At 30.7% G+C, this 12,179-nt stretch overlaps 2 protein-coding genes across 5 annotated transcripts in view; one reads left to right on the top strand and one right to left on the bottom strand.

Annotated features, from left to right (window-relative positions):
• Nucleotides 1-331: 331 nt before the first annotated feature.
• On the top strand, nucleotides 332-9,703 carry LOC141456380 (protein FAN-like). Its single transcript, XM_074132314.1, has 20 exons — nucleotides 332-469; nucleotides 788-1,042; nucleotides 1,326-1,391; nucleotides 1,461-1,554; nucleotides 1,639-1,752; nucleotides 2,032-2,217; nucleotides 2,483-2,554; nucleotides 3,466-3,656; nucleotides 4,893-5,055; nucleotides 5,127-5,281; nucleotides 5,373-5,551; nucleotides 5,681-5,812; nucleotides 6,289-6,468; nucleotides 7,497-7,627; nucleotides 7,709-7,830; nucleotides 7,980-8,210; nucleotides 8,377-8,465; nucleotides 9,003-9,144; nucleotides 9,217-9,326; nucleotides 9,413-9,703. Exons 1-20 carry the CDS (start codon nucleotides 405-407, stop codon nucleotides 9,496-9,498), a joined length of 2,763 nt encoding a protein of 920 aa, XP_073988415.1. The 5' UTR covers nucleotides 332-404; the 3' UTR covers nucleotides 9,499-9,703.
• LOC141456385 (calpain-5-like) overlaps nucleotides 9,592-12,179 on the bottom strand; it is a 23,476-nt gene continuing 20,888 nt past the window's right edge. For all 4 annotated transcript variants that reach the window (XM_074132323.1, XM_074132320.1, XM_074132321.1 and 1 more), the window contains 4 exons: nucleotides 11,953-12,161; nucleotides 11,748-11,878; nucleotides 11,465-11,601; nucleotides 9,592-11,382 (listed from right to left, as the gene is read on the bottom strand). In XM_074132323.1, the coding sequence (XP_073988424.1) occupies nucleotides 11,188-11,382; nucleotides 11,465-11,601; nucleotides 11,748-11,878; nucleotides 11,953-12,161 (672 nt within the window). In that variant the 3' untranslated portion in view covers nucleotides 9,592-11,187. The remainder of the gene's footprint in view (nucleotides 11,383-11,464; nucleotides 11,602-11,747; nucleotides 11,879-11,952; nucleotides 12,162-12,179) is intronic.

Genomic DNA, 12,179 nt, shown 5'->3' with positions numbered 1-12,179 from the left:
AATTCTTACCGTTGTACGTAACCTTCTCACTCAGAAGGTTACGCAGCATGAGTTGAGATTAAGATCTTTTTAAAACTGCTAATCTAGTAATTTTTAAAACATCTGCTAGAAAGAGCAACCTAGCAGTAGAGTAGATACTTAATGTTGGGCGAACAATTCTCTGAATAGGAAAATAAAAATACTATTCCCTTTGTTTCTTAGAGCCGTAATCGACTTAAGATCGACTAGATGTTTGGTTGTGTAACATAACTTTGTTTTTTACTCCTAGTAATAGAAGAGAAGAAACCGTTTTTAAGATCCATTCAAAAATAAAGTATGTTTTAGCTATGGTGTAAAGATATTCTTTTGGCCGATTCCGTTTCTAATTCTATGTGACGGGTTATGACATATTTACACTGTAGTGCATGGTAAGGTTGCATAGCTTCAGGTTGCAATTATGTATAAAGTATTGTAATATGGATAAACGCAGGTATTTATATAAATAAATTACTAGAAAATGTTACATTTGTTCCAATTCGTTTTTGTTAAGACAAATAATGTTACTTTAAACATTAATATAAAACTGCTTTCTACTAGCTGCTTATTTATGGTAAATGGTTTTATCAAAGTATAACTTTATTAAAAAATGCCATGAAATTAATTTGATTTTGGAATGTATTCTTGATTTAAATTTGTTGCTCATTCTCACTCTTTAAAGTAGCTATTAAATGTTAGAAAAGTAGTTTACATTTATATTTTATTTTCTCCTCATTAATTGGAACTACTGAGATATTTCTGTTCTTTCTAGGTTTTCTTTACTGTTACTAGAACCTGGTGAAATATACTTTGAAGATTTTAGCGTACATTTGCAGATATGTGACCATGATCAATCTGATTCCCACAATAAAGAAACTATATCAAAATTAGACGGTACAGAAATTGGAAGGTTGAAAGTATGTTCAAAATCAATTGTCTTCGATCCCCAAGACCATCTGAAACCAATTATCAAAATACTATTTAAAGAATGTTGTGAAATTAAGAAATATGAAAACGAGTCAGCCAAGTAGGTATTTTCAAGTGATATTAAATTTATTTCTATGATATTTAGTAATTAAAAATAAAACACTGATTCTCTACATGCTAAAATTACTCAATCTCTCCGTGATTAAGCTTCATTATTTATCACCTTTTCTAGCGTAACAATAAATGTGACTGGTTCTCTGTATAAAGTTCCTAAAAGTTTGTCACATATCAGTTGTAAAAGTATTTGTAATGGATATATATAAGTATACATATTATATGTACATCTTATACATATCTGGGACTAATTTTTAATCAATTTTCAGTGCTACTCCACATAGACCAGGGTATTTGACAATTGTGCAGGGTTATGTACCTGATTTCCAAGCAGGGTAATAAGCATTTAGTAACTCGTTTTGTAAAATCAATATACAAATTTTAAAACTGAAGGTTTGTTGTAGAAATGAAGCCAACACCAACGTACTTCAAGTCACATGCAATACATTTGTAGAAATTTTTGAAGGAAATGTATTAGCTCCCTATAAATTTAAAAATGTAAGATTTTACTTTACAGTTGGAGGAATACTTAATGTTAATCTAACTTTTTAATTAATGTTATTAATTATTAGCATATTGTAGGCCAAACGAACATTCTTGTTTTCATTGAACTATGCTCACATTAAGGATTGCCTCCCGTTAGTGTGCCAGCTTCACAGAGCTTCTTCACTTGGACCTGTCGAACAGAATCAGATGGTAAACTGCTGAAATTCATTTTCACATTATACATATTGTTTATTATTACTACATATTATATTATTACAATATACTTTAATTATAATTAGTATATGTACTGCCGAAGCACACCAATTGTTAGAATGGAGTGTACTTTTATTTTTAGTTTACAAGTATGATATTAATTGAAATAAGAAAATGTTAAGAGAGAATTTGACGTCCGATTAAATATAACTAATTAATTTTGATTAATTCCCATTATTTATCGGACTGCCTGTTTTTAATTTTTTCTAACTACAGGTTGCAGCGATTGAGTTGTCAAGACAATCATTAGTAAAATTTGATCCATTATGGTTACACGATATAGATGAATCAATTGTAATGGAAACTACAGCGAATAAAATTACACCGCTAGTCATGAATCATGGCCGAATAATTTTATCAACTACAACTATATATTACCAACCATTTAATAAAATTGAACCTGTAAGTTAAGGTTTTCAGTTAATTGTTTTCCACTCTGATATACGTAGTTTCATGAATTACAATAGAAACTTGAAGTAATGTCCCATTAAGGATAGTTTTAGCTATTTACTGAAAATATTCTATTTTTAAACATTAAAGTTCATCTTTACAGAAGTAATAAAAGACCGAGGAATTGGTTTTGCAGCCAAACCCTTTTATTTTTTGAATGTATTTTTGCTGGTTAATTTTTTTTTGAAAAGTAATGTATACCTTGTTTTATTTTCAGTACCATATTTTAAAAATAAATCTCTCAGAGATCAAAACTATCACAAAAAGAAGGTTTCTTCTTCAGCATGTAGTAAGTTACCCGACTGCTTTTTTATTTTAAGCAAAGTTGTTGTAGTTTACTCATTTAATAGATGTTTTGGCCAAAAATTATTAGAATAGAGTTATTAGAATAATAACTTATAAGAGAATTATTAGGCGTAGACCGGGAATCGAACTCAGTACCGCAATACATCTTAGCTTTGCGGGCCTCGCCTCTAACCGCTCGGCTGCAGGTATTATTTCCGTGGTACTTATATTTAGACATTTAGGCCCAAAAAATTACCTCTTCAAAGATCTTTCTTTGATGGTATGCTTATACCTAGTTTGTGGGTTTACGAGGTTTGGTCACGTATTAGGGCTCATTAGGGTTTATTTTTAAAAAAATCAGCATATTCGAATTTACATAACTTCTGAAGGAAGTTGTAATTGTTGTGAGATTTTCGGACCTAAGGAAATCTTGTTCTCCAGAAAATTCAGCCAAAAGAGGCTTGTTATCTGAAAAAATATAGGCTAGATTGAGTCGGCATAGTTACTCAGACTAGTTGGATTGAGATCTGTGGCGACTTACCGGTGAAATTTCTTAGTGGATTGCAGTTTGCCTTACCAGCAGAGGCTGAAGGACTGTACTTTTATGAAGCATGCTAACCCCAAAAAATTACCTCCTCAAAGATCTTTCTTTGATGGTATGCTTATACCTAGTTTGTGGGTTTACGAGGTTTGGTCACGTATTAGGGCTCATTTAAATCTTGCCCAGTGATCTCTGCTACCATTATCACAGCGAAAAACACCACATTCAAGGAAGTGAAGGGAAAACTTGGAAATAAAGAATCAGCTTATCCCATAACCACAACTTTGGACAAAGTAGATCATACAAAAATACCTTCCTTAAATTATTTAAATTATATATTTTAACGAAATTATTAATTTTAATGTGTTTAACAGGGTCTTGAATTTGGATATAAGGATAATTACTTATATTTATCCTTACGTTCACAAAGTGATAGGGATAATCTGTATTCAGCATTGCTTGCTCAACCAAATCTACGTTTATCTGATTCACATCAAGAAGTTATCGCCTTACAGTGGCAAAATGGAGCTATATCTAATTACGATTATCTATTATATCTCAACAGGTATGTATTGATCTTTAAAAATTCTTACATATACTTCCAAAGATTCACATGCAAAATATATAGCAATGGATGGATGTGAAATAGGTCAATTTGGTTACTTGCGCTGTGGATCATCGCTTAAACGACAACCGGAAAATAATATTACAATTAATGTTTCTAAAAGTGTTTGGCAGGAAAAGAGTAATTGTTTTCTAACTAAATTTTACATCAATAAATGTCAATGCGATAAAATAACAAGACGATACAATAAATGACAAATAAAAAGCATTAAAAATGAAATTAAGTTTAGGATATAACACGTTCTGGATCCTAACAGCAAAATGGACAGTATAACAATGGACAAAGCAGTATAATATTTCTGCAACGCTCTCGCCGGAAAATATAGAGTGACCGGTTTACTCTTGATTGATATCGATAAAAAGCAAATCAGAGAAATTGATTCTAGGGTACGTCTTACCCTCAGAGGTTATTTTGTAGGCTGTTTCCACTAACATTTCAGATTAGTGCTATGATCCATCAGTTCTATAGTATTGAAAAAGCTAATCTTCCTTTACTGCATATTTGAAGTCTTCTTCTCCCTACAGTATGGAGGAACTTCAAAAGAGACGCCACTATCTGCTGCCGTTGTCTTGGTCTTAGGTCCCTAATGATGATGGAGAGGTTATCTGCCCATGATTCACGTCTCATTCATCGCAGTCTTTTCCCCTGCACCTGGCTTCAAATGTTCTTATTGGGTGTCGTTCTCTGTTTATTCTAAACAGATGTCCATGACATGTGGATATTAGAGGAAATTACTCATGATAATGACGGTATTCATGCGATACCTTCTTGATTTGCGCTTCGATCGCCTAAGATATCTCATTTCTGAGACCTGAAAGCGGGGTTAACATTCTTTTTAGTGAAGGACCAAGATTCACTTCCATATAACTTTTCAAAATCGAAGTATATATTTTTCGGTAAACTGTCATTTTATCGTTTTTTTTTTGCCAAAAAGTTTTTATTGATTGCTTGGAACAATCTTCCGGAAACTGCAAATCATGAGTTTAACACATACTTAATTCTTCCATCAGAACTCATAGGTACTTTCTTGTGTGTGCTAACTTATTCCAGCGAACTATGAACCTAATCAAAACTAAGAAATATTATATCATTTCTTAATTGAATTTTAAAACTGTCGATAACGATTGTGAAGAAAGACTTGAATATATTCTAATAGTTTTTGTTTTTTCAAAATAGCGAAGCGGACAGGACGTTTAATGATTTAACGCAGTATCCTGTATTTCCCTGGATAATATCAGATTATACATCCAATGAATTAGATCTCTCCAGTTCTAGATCGTACAGAGATTTAAGTCGTCCAATTGGTGCACTTAATCTCGAACGATTGCAAAAACTAAAGGTTTGTCCACAAATCACTTATTTCCTGTAATAATAAGTTCCGCATGATAGCGTTTTTTACTTTTTTTTTAGGAACGCTATGATGAAATGCCACCACCAAAATTTCTTTACGGCTCACATTATTCTGCTCCCGGCTTTGTACTGTTTTATTTAGTCAGAAAATATCCAGAATACATGCTTTGTTTACAAAATGGACGATTCGATCATCCGGATAGAATGTTTAATTGGTATGTTTTTTTAAGAATATTTATGTAAGAGATATAAAAATTCCTTTTTATTTAATTCATTTTAATAAAATACTATTTTTATTTGTTTAAGCGTAAGTGATGTTTGGCGTAATGTACAAACCAATATGTCTGATTTCAAGGAATTGACACCGGAATTTTATAATTTGGATGGTGAAGGTGACTTTTTGGATAATTTAAAAGGGATTCAATTTGGATTTCGACATGATGGCACTAAAGTCAACAATGTATTGCTTCCACCTTGGGCTAAAGGTCTTGTAAAATTGTATTTTTTTGAAAGCTCTAAATAAATCTTATTCACTAGAATATTTTTTATCGTTTCATAAGTGAAAATATTACATTTCTTTGGTTATATTAATTTTGTCTCCAACTTATGTTTAGACAGATGTGACTTTGTACAAAAACTAAGAGAAGCATTGGAGTCTGATTATGTGTCAGCAAATTTACACAATTGGATTGATTTAATCTTTGGTTACAAACAACGAGGTGAAGAAGCTGTGAAAGCTAACAATGGTAATTAGATTTCATCAATGTGAAAAGTTTAGGAATGTAGCAAAGTGTTTGCGTTTTCGGCTGTTTCAATTTAATGATCGTAGAAGAAGTAAAATTTAAGCGGCTATTTGTTCCAAGTTCTGCTTCTCTTAACATAGTTGGGTCAAGGTACCGTGTATGCCCACTTTCAGTAATCACACCTCCTTCCCTACAATTTTTAGTACAATTCTATTCAACACGAATAGACAGTGTTAACCCACTCAATTTTACCAGTTCTCGCGCTGTAACTGTTGCTGCAAAGATTTTTTTTGAAAATTACTGTTAAATAAAAAAAAATATTGAAAAGTAAATTTCAAGTAATCAGTGTCAAGGCGAAAGTATCTAACAACTTTTATGTAAATAGTATTTTACTAAATAAAAAGCAAATACTTTTTTAACATCTTGTAATTCGAAACTATTGTAATTTTAAAGTAATATGAGATATATTTTTCCTCTAGTGTTCTATTATATGTGCTATGAAGGTTCAGTAGATTTAGAAAATATACCGGATTGGAATGAAAGACATTCAAAAGAAGTACAAATCATGGAATTCGGGCAGGTGCCTAAACAAATATTTTTACAACCTCATCCAAAAAGAAATCTTCCAACTATTTCTAAATTGTTGTCTGCACCTCCAGGTATTAACTTCATAACTTTTTTCTTACATTTTTTTTCGTCTTTGTTTTATTCTAAATTATAAACTTTAGATTTGAGTTTCTAAATTATTTAGGTTTTTATCTCTTCAGTGTTTTTTTAGTATAATTTTAGTTTTATTTAAATTGGAACAGGTTAAATATTTGCTAAAATTCAGAATGAATATGTCAGGCCTGAATTGCAAATTTCCTGAAGGATTTTTGAGTTTTCCGCGATTTACTTGAAAAGCAATCCATTGGAACATTAAAAAAAAGGTCCCTACAGAAAGGACTTACCAGTTTTTCTCGGAACTTTTTTTTTATTTTTATTAAAATTGATTGTAAGAGGGAGTGTATCGTGGGTTTTTATATTATAAGAGAATTTGTAAAACTGTAAGAGAAGTCGTGTGAATAAACAACACTAGAATTTTGATCTGCTTCCAAGAAGGAAATAGGTTTCCTTGTTTCCTTTAACCGACGGTCGTAGAAGAAATTAATTAACTACAAGGAAATTCAGGGGATTTCTCAATAAAAAAAGTTCAATGCCTAAGTTTAAGTTTATGACTAGAAAAATACATTCAGATGATAGAAGTAAATTAGGATCACGATCAAACGATGTTAAAGCTGGTTTGACTTTGGGTTAAGTGTCCAGTATCGCATAAGACAGGATCAGATTGTATGTGTATGATCAAATTTATATATTCATTTAGGTGCCACGGTATCCGAACGATTAGAGGCAAGACCTGCAAAGCTACATCTATTTTGGTACTGGGTTCGATTTCCGGTCTAGGCCTTGGATTTCATTCGATGTTTAATATGAGAACTTTATAGAAAGTATTTTTGCTAGTCGCCTCCGTCTACACCTAATTGGCTATATAGGTGGACGTAAATCCCGCCTGAAAAAAAAGGCATTACATTACTTTACTTTATTTATTTATATTTACTCTGTATTTATTTATCTATATATGAACAAACTACGTATTTATAAATAATTTGTATGTATGTAAACAATGCTTTGTTGTATTTTTACTTAGTTGAATGGAGAAAACTTGATAAAATGAATATAACATCTGAAATAGCGGGTCATAAGGAAGCAATAACGTGTGTAAAACTTTCTTCTGACGGACGGTTAGTTGCTTCTGTCAGCAAAGATACTACGCTTAAGGTAGGAGTGGAAAATATTCAAATATTACTAAGTTTTAGTCTATTTTAATTTTCTGTTTTCCATAATATCAGAATATTTCAGATCCACAATGCAATATCTGCTACACGAGAACGAAGTATTTCTTTGTCTAGCTTGTCATTGTCTTCTGTAGTTTTAATTGATGGCACTAATACAGTGGTAGCCGGATCGTACGATAGCACGCTGTAAGTTTATTTTGCTGTTTTTTAACAATTCTTTTGGTGAAATTTCGTATTTCATTCTTGAATATAAGTTGGCATTTTGCATAGTAAAGACATTTATAATATGGAATTGTGCTTTAGTGTAAATACAGTAAATAAATATTCTTTGTCAGTATAGTATACGAGATGGAAACTGGTCGCATCCAAGATCGTGTACGAGGCCATGAGAATGTAGTGTCTTGTCTAGTGACCACTCACTCACCAAGGTTAATAGTATCCGGTTCCTGGGATTGTTCAGTAAGGTTGTGGCGTGTACGCTTACCATTATTATCATTAAGTCCTGCACAACATCTGTTAGCCGAACTGGATCACGATGACCAAATTACAGCGCTTGCTATTAACAGGTAAGGGAGCAATAAATCATATCCTTTGACTGAGAATTAGATTTATTAACTAGCTTATGCAAACATTGTTTTTATCTTATTAACTTTGTAATTTCGACGGTAGTGGAAATATTTTGAAAAATTAAAAATTATGAAGGCATTTTCTTTTTAAGTTTTATTTTAACAGGGCAGATACTCTTCTAGCTACGGGAACATCGGCTGGTGATCTGGTATTATGGTCCTTAGCGTCTTTTTCAATTGTCAAAAATCTTCCTGGTAAGGATTATGATGAATTATCTATTCGATCTAAAATAATTCAGTTCGTTAAACCGTTGCTCGATTTGAAAAAAATAAATAAAAAATACATCTGAAAAATACATCAACTTCAAGAAGCCTTTTACAAATTTTCTTTTTTTTTTATTTTTCTTAAAATGATGTACTCGTTCGTGGCAAATTATCGAAATTGATATTCCCAAGAAATATCAGTTTTCAAACTCTTTTAGTTAAAAAAAAAGAAAAAGTGATTTTTATAAAACGATCGGGGTGTACCAGTGTACAAAATATCTCGCAAACTAAAATTTTGGGAAATTTTTATGGTTTGGTTTTATTATGTAGCAGTTAAAAGAACGGTTATAGTTACAGAATAATGTTAGTTTGGATAATTATGTTTTGAAATTCAGATTTTTGAGGCTTAAGATATGTTCAACGAATAATAGCAATAATTTATAATATCTGAAAGGATAGAAAGAAATATCGATAATTTGTATTAATGTAATCCACTTTTAAGTAATTTATGCACCGATCAATTTACAGGTCACAAGAACAACATAAATGGTATTGAGTTTTCTAATGATGGAACCAAATTAGTTACATGTGGTGATGATCAGAGTTTAAAGGTGTACGACTTATGTACGGGGACTATTTTATTTTCAAAATGTATGATACAGAAACTTAAGTAAGTATATAAAGGGCACAAAAGATGGTAAAACTAGTAGATTAATTACAATAACTTTTTATTCTATTCAAGATGCCTTGCTTGGGATGGCAATACACTTCTAGTTGGTGGGGGTCAAGGTTCACTATATTTATGGAACCTTAGGACCGTAGTCTTAGTTAAAGAAATAGAAGCACATAGAGGTAGGATGACGTATTATAAATTACTTATTATAAACTTTGAAGTTAGACTAATCAACATGGTCTAATTTGAATTTATCCATTTTCAGGAGCAATTCTATCGATATGTGCGACTGATGATGGGAATCTTATTGTAACCGCAGGTGATGATAAAAAATTAAAAATTTGGAGGTAGCATCAATATTACCTCATTAAAAAAAAAATTCGTATTTCTTTCTGAACTCTTCGAAAGGAATGTGCAATTAAGAAGTAAATAATCATATATGGCTGTTTTTAAATGAATATAATTATGTATAAATTACATGTATTTTTATGACAATTTTTTTTTTATTTAATGAAAATTTGTTTTATACATTAAAAATATTTGTATAATAAGCTTTTTTCTCGCTATCTGTCTCTCTCTCTCTCTCTAAAAAAAAAAAAAAAAAAAAAGTATATATCAATGTGATTTACAAAACAGTAAATTTTGTTCTAAGAAAGAAGGGCTGCACTGCATTTAAAATTGCATCCCTCTTTTAATAATACCCTTTAAGAAATAAACACAAAAACTCATTTTTCTGTTATATTTTTTAAATATTTAAATAATTTTTAAATACACATCATCGCTTTGCCAGGCATTTTCTACATATTATTTTGCACCATAAATATATATTTCTCTACAATGTGGAAGTTATATCAACATATTCACTCAGTCGTTATTAAGGAACTCTGTTAGAGTAGAGAAAAACAAAAACCGGTAATAATTTTAATCTAAACAATGTATTCATATATATATATATATAAATAATAATAATAATAATATCTTACTCCCTAAAGCTTCATCCTTAAAAAAACTGTTCTTCAAAGGTACTTTTAAACTTTCCAGAAAAACGTATCAAATAAAAGCAATAGGTTAAAAAAAAATCAGTTATGAAAGAATTCCTATTAAGAACCACAGAAATCTTCAAAGAATTTTCAGATGTCAGGTTAACTTCAAATATAAAATCACAAAAAGGAATCTGATCCCTCTACCCAGTGCATTTTTATAAAGAGCACTTTTTATCAAGGAACTGCCTTCTTTCAAAATTAACCAAGTTTTAAGCTTCTTCAAGACTATAGATAGAGTAAAACTTACAATATAGATTAGAATACAAAATACTTTTGTAATGCTTCTAAAACTCTCAATTACTCTTACTCCAGAAAAAAAGGGTTAAATTAAGCCATAACGAATTACTACGGCTGATTTTATCCAGCACTTCGGACTGAACAATGAGTACAATGAATATATTTAAATAAAATAATACTCGAAAAATAATTTAAAAACAATGATAAAAAAAATCTGAGAAAAAATAAGGAAAGGCAAAAATGACTTCAATCCAATTTATAACTAATAGAAAAACGAAAAAATACTTAATCTACTTCTCACTATTTGTCCAAAATGATGAAAGACTTTTTTTTTAAAGGATTGATAAAAATAGCTTTGTGCACCAAAACATTTTAACTTATGTATTCCACTACTGCAGTGGTAATGAAAATTTAGAACAGTTGTATAAAATAAAATATTTCAAGAAATCTATTCTTCTCTTTTGTATCAATTATTTCTACTGTGGATCTTCAACGATGAATAGCTCTAATTTTTATTAGACTGAGACCAATAAGCACTTCATTAGGAACTTTTAAAGGAATTACAACAAAAAAATGAAAAATAAAATAATAAAGTACACCTGGTATTATTACTACAGCGTCTAAATTTATATTAAATAGTTACTGTTATCAAAAGATTTCTCTCCCATATAATTCACCTACCGACCTCACGATCGTACCGATTTTAAAGCTATTTTTCATCATATTTCTAAAAATAAATTAAAACTATTTTCTTTCTCTATTATACTGCCATAAGATTGTCTTCAGTAAGTACACAAAGATGTATGGTTCCAATCGAAGGATTATCTGAATCCTCGGAGGTTTTAGTTCTTGGAAACAGGCAGGCGTCGAGTGGTGTGGGACCATGAGTTACTGCAGCTGGTAATTCACACTCACCAATCAATTCGTCAGGAAATAATATGTTCTTGTTGAATACCTTAAATAAAAAAAAAAGCTTATTTCAAAAATTCTTAGCATATTTTTTAAAGATCTTATATTAACTATAAACAATCTCCAACCTTGACTATAATAGGTTTGTTAGGCTTCTTACGATAAAATATAAAAGAACTATTCCAAACAGGATTAGATTCTTCTTTAGATACATCTGTTTTAACAGTCGTCCCTTCACAAGTCAAAGCACAGTACACATTAAGTTCTGGAAATAAATCAAATAACACCTACTATTTAAATTTAGATAAAATATAATATAAAAATTTCTATTTCGAAGCCTATCCAAAAAAAATAATAATATTGTAATAATACTTCCTAAAGTTGTATTATTGTAATCAATACAATACTTACTTGAAGAACTCCATGTCTGCGATTTATGTTCTATAATAGCGCAATCCACTACAACTACAGTAACTAATTCAACTTCCGGAATAATACAAGAACAAGGAATTCTACTTTTTGGAACATCTTCTTTGAGTTCTCTAAAAAATTATGCAGATGCGGTTATTGCGACCGTAAAAAAAGAAGTGTTAAGACGAAGGAAGTAAAAACTGACTTGATATTGAGTAAAACGGCTTTTGAAAATATTCTTAAAAAGAATGATGAATGTTCTCCTTGTCTATAACTAGAAGGAACCAAAACATATCTACCTTCGGATAGTGTACCTCTATACACAATTTCGCGTTTTCTCTTGTGACCTTCAACGACTATCACTGTACAATGCGGCCACAATTTATGTAGCCGTGTTGCTCTATTATTTTCTACCTGAAATGTAATAATAAA

This window comes from Rhodnius prolixus, unplaced genomic scaffold, assembly GCF_049639745.1.
Source record: "Rhodnius prolixus isolate KJV_2025 unplaced genomic scaffold, Rpr scaffold_4, whole genome shotgun sequence".
NCBI lineage: Eukaryota > Metazoa > Arthropoda > Insecta > Hemiptera > Reduviidae > Rhodnius > Rhodnius prolixus.
The sequence above is the reverse complement of the archived record's forward strand: the minus strand, read 5'-3'. Positions and strand labels throughout refer to the sequence as shown.